Source organism: Sinocyclocheilus rhinocerous, unplaced genomic scaffold, assembly GCF_001515625.1.
Source record: "Sinocyclocheilus rhinocerous isolate Xijiao unplaced genomic scaffold, SAMN03320098_v1.1 scaffold170, whole genome shotgun sequence".
Lineage (NCBI taxonomy): Eukaryota > Metazoa > Chordata > Actinopteri > Cypriniformes > Cyprinidae > Sinocyclocheilus > Sinocyclocheilus rhinocerous.
In genome coordinates this window covers 206,597-211,208 of record NW_015639772.1, presented here as the reverse complement: position 1 = coordinate 211,208, position 4,612 = coordinate 206,597, and the positions used below count along the sequence as shown (strand labels likewise).

Here is a 4,612-nt window from a genome sequence, read left to right as displayed (position 1 = left end):
TATTATTATTATAAACTACATAATTCCAAATGATGTAATATTTAAAAAATATTTTTCTTTAAATATATAATATGAATGATTTTTTTTTTAAACTTTACTTCTTTCTTTCACTCTAGAAATTTCCATGACTTTTTAAGATTATATTAATTTAATCTCCAATTTAATCTTTAATGCAGGCTTGAAAATCACATTTCCAGGTTTTCACATATAATATTACTGCTACTACTAACAATAATAACATTAAAAACATTTGTATATTTGTATATCTGTTATATTTTCTAAATATTTAAAAATATTTTTTAAATTTTTTAATATTATAATTAAATAAAATTTTTATTATTATTTTTATTTTATTTAATACTTTATTTCTTATTTTTACTCTAGAGACTTGCATGACTTTAAGTAAATTAATCTGAATGGCTATTCCAGGCTTGAAAATCACAGTTAACATATAGTAATAATAATAATAATAATAATGTAATATTTTGTATATCTGTATTTAGAATTATTTTTAAATATTTTAATATTATATAAATATGTAATGTTTTTTTAAACATTTGGTTTTATTTTCACACTTTTTAGATTACATTTTTTGCTTGCTTCCATTCTGAGTTTAAATTCAACAAACATTTGGAACTCAAATCTGATTTTGCAAGCTCTACTCAGTGTGGTGTAAGAGAGAGACAGAGAGAAGTTATGTCAGTACCAGGAAGCTCTCCTCCTGCTGCAGCCATCTCTGGTCCTCCTCCATCTGCTGCTGCTGTTTGATGAGCGTCTCCTCCATCCCCTGACTCCGCCCCAGAGCGCCCCCATCCTGACACACACGCACGCACGCACGCACACACACACACACACACACACACACACACACGCACACACACACACACACACGCACACACACACGCACGCGCACACACACACACACACACACACACACATACACATACACCAGCAGTTAGAAGCCTAACCCTAAGCGCTCATTCACACAGAGCGTCCCGTCTCCTCGCTCACCTCCATGTTTGGAGACCACACAGGAACCTCGTGTCTGTGATGGTTCCATGCTTCATGCGGGTCGAGGACAGACGCCTGCAGCGGGAATCCTGCACCGGGAAATCCAGACCCCTTCACAAATGACAAGACATTTCATTTACATTTATCAATTTAGCACATGCTCTTATCCAAAGTGCCCCAATAAAATCGGTAAGCAAGTAAATAAATAAATAAATAAGTTAAATTTTTTTAAATTCAATAAATCATACTGTAGCGATCAGTATTATTTATATACTATTTTTATATACTGTTTTTCTAAATGTTTTTATATTTTCAGTTTGCATTTTAAATTAAATTTCTAGTAATTTTGTTATGCACTTTGTTTTTATTAGCTTTTATTTTTTTATTTTAGTTTTATTTTTTTTATATTTTCAGTTAGTAATTTTAGTACTTTTAGAACCTAAACTTATTTCAATTTTTAATATATTTCAATTTTATTATATTTCATCTTTGATTATCTTTTATTTTTATATTTTCTGTTTTAATTTCATTTTTAGTAATTTTATTATGCACTTGCGGCATTTTTGTGAGTTTTTGTTATGTGCTTTTGCCATTATTTTTTTAAATATATTTTTATTTTGTTTTAATTTCTTTTAATTTTAGTTTAAAAAAAAAATAATTTTAATATTGCGTACAACAAACTTATTTCAGTTAGTATCTAATACTCGTATTTTATTTGAGCTTTTTTTCCATTTACAATTTATATGTACATTAAACAGATTTAGTTTTATTATTAAATATTAATATTAAATACCTTTCAATACTGTACCATTGTATTTTAATTCCTTTCATGCTCATAAATGTTGCATTATGTAACTAATATGTGTTGTGAAAGCGGTTTCAGTTTATTATTAAGGCCCTCTCGCTTCCTCTCGTAACGACTAATAAACAACCTGATACAAAAATAACAGGCACTTTGAGTACAAAAGCCTTTTAAGGCATGAAGACGTGTGTGTGTTTGAGCTGAAGGAATGTATCTGGATTTATTATTAAGGCCCTCTCGCTTCCTCTCGTAACGACTAATAAACAACCTGATACAAAAATAACAGGCACTTTGAGCACAAAAGCCTTTTAAGGCATGAAGACGTGTGTGTGTTTGAGCTGAAGGAATGTATCTGGACTCAACAATAGAGCTCACAGGAAATGCCTGCTGTCAGAGACGCTCAGCGAGACACTGAGAGATAACTCAGACTCAGAGCTGAATAATCAGTCTGCATTCACTGAACACTGAAGTACATCGAGGAGTCTGAATGTGTTTGGCTCCAGTAATCAGTTTGTCAGATGTTTGCGGAGTTTTATGTGGTGTGGAGACTTTCTGGGTGTATGTTGTGTGATGAAAAAGAAAGTGTAACTGCACAACTCAGATTCTTTAGTTTATTTACTTACTGAAGCAGCGTTTTACCCATCAGCCTTTCTCAATGTACAATCGCCAGCAGGTTTATGAATAACAGGACTACTCACTTTGTAATGTTTTTTAGGGTTGGGTATCGTTTGGGTTTTTTTCGATACCGATCGCTCAGTCATTGCACCGAAATGAGGCACCGAAATCTGCGTTCGGATTCGGTTCTAGTACATACCGGTTATATAGGTGCCATATTGGTACCGGGTTTCGGTACCCAACCCTAATGTTTTTAGTGCCAGAAAAACGGCTAGATAATTACTTTTACTATGATGTAATCTTCTCCACCTGCTGGTAATTGTTGAGCTGTTTAGTCTGCTTTCTATGGCTGTGAAATAATAAGCATGTTATCAGCTAAGGACAAAAAAGAAGGAAATCACATTCCATAAAATTATTTATAAAATAAAAATAAATTAATATTGCTATTGCAATATTGTAAATAACAAAACAAGTATTCACTAATATAATAATGATGGTATTATTATTATTATTATTTATAAACCGTATAAAATAAAATAATTTTTATTAAAAGTAATATATCTATTTTTAATTATTCAATTATAAAAATTAAACCAATCAATAAAGAAATATATTACTATTGCAATAATACTATCGTACTGTACAATAACGAAACAAGTATTCATTAATATAATAATGATGGTAATATTATTATTATAATTATTATTTATAAACCGTATAAAATAAAATAATTGTATTAAAAGTAATATAATTAATTATAATTATTAAATTATATTATAATTATTAAATATAAAATATAATTAATTATTAAATATAAAATATATATAATTATTAAATTATAAAAATTAAACCAATAAATCAATAACTATATTACTATTGCAATAATACTATCGTAATGTAAAATTAAAAAGTTGACACTAATATAATAATAATAATAATACATTTTACAGTAAACAGTAAAATTACAATACTAATATGTGCGGCTCCTTAATTTCTTTGCTTTCAAACATTAAAACTATAGAGAAAGCGGTAATACAGAGTGGAAAACTGCTGGGAGACCTTACATTTTCTCTTTTGTTGACAACAGATTTATAAACAATTCTAATTACAAATTTAAAACATGGTTGCATTGTCAAATTCAGAATTCTCGTGGGTCGTACATCAGGTCAGAAAATACAGAAATCTGCACAAATACGGAACGTTCACATTATATTGCATTAATATACATTATATATGCATTATACATTCAGAAAAGCTGAAGGCTGAGATGTTTGCTTCAATAAATAAACTAATATGCCTACAAATATGAGTTGTGCAGTTGTACTTTCTTTTTTAATGCATAAACTTGCATCTCAGCATTTCGGCGTGCATTTATATTTTCATGCATTATTTGTTGTGTGTTTGCATGAAGATGCTGATGTGTGTGTAAGTCATGCTACCTGGTAGTGATTGTGCGGAGGACTAGGGAAATAACCATCGCTGGATCGAGGACTCGGGTAACCAGGTCTGCTGGGCTGTGAGATCAAAACACACTCAGCACTTAGTAAAGTAAAGACATGCACTCATCAGGGTCAGAGCTCTTTCCAAACAGATCGTCTAACACAGAAAACTCGTCACATGAATGAGTAACTGAGTGTGCAGATGCGGATGGAGATCGGACCTTCGGAGGAGCCTCGTCTGAATTCCCAGCGTCCCAGGACACGGTGACCTGTCTCCTCATCTCCATACGGAAACGCTCCTCCTGCTGGGCCTTCTCCTCGTCCAGGATAGTGCTGCAGAGACAGACAGCAAGAGTCAGCAAAGACCTCCAGGGAAGATGCTTTTAAAGAGCATTTGACAAGTGAATGTTTGGCCCGTTTCAAATCACATCCTGACAAAGACAGGAAGAATTTTTGGGGCTAGTACAGAAAATGAACTCCAACAACACACATTAATTAATGCTTCACCTGTGTATTTCATCACGCCATTGGAAATGCAAGTCTGTTCCCCACAAAATAACTACATGAGTAGCATTTTCTGACAGCCTTCATTTATATTCAATTGCACACAGATTTAGTAAAAACTACATCGTAATGCCTACATTTTCAATGTTAACATTAATTGGTTAATAAACGCAGCCCTGCATCTTGAAAATCAAAAACTGCTGATTTGCAAAAAAAAAAAAAAAAGGCCTAAAATTACCTA

General features: G+C 31.7%; 1 protein-coding gene across 4 annotated transcripts in view; it reads right to left on the bottom strand.

Annotated features, from left to right (window-relative positions):
* Positions 1–684: 684 nt before the first annotated feature.
* The window catches only part of LOC107751817 (focal adhesion kinase 1-like), a 49,930-nt gene continuing 46,002 nt past the window's right edge, over positions 685–4,612 (bottom strand). For all 4 annotated transcript variants that reach the window (XM_016567586.1, XM_016567587.1, XM_016567588.1 and 1 more), the window contains 4 exons: positions 4,089–4,200; positions 3,868–3,942; positions 1,012–1,122; positions 685–814 (listed from right to left, as the gene is read on the bottom strand). In XM_016567586.1, the coding sequence (XP_016423072.1) occupies positions 695–814; positions 1,012–1,122; positions 3,868–3,942; positions 4,089–4,200 (418 nt within the window). In that variant the 3' untranslated portion in view covers positions 685–694. The remainder of the gene's footprint in view (positions 815–1,011; positions 1,123–3,867; positions 3,943–4,088; positions 4,201–4,612) is intronic.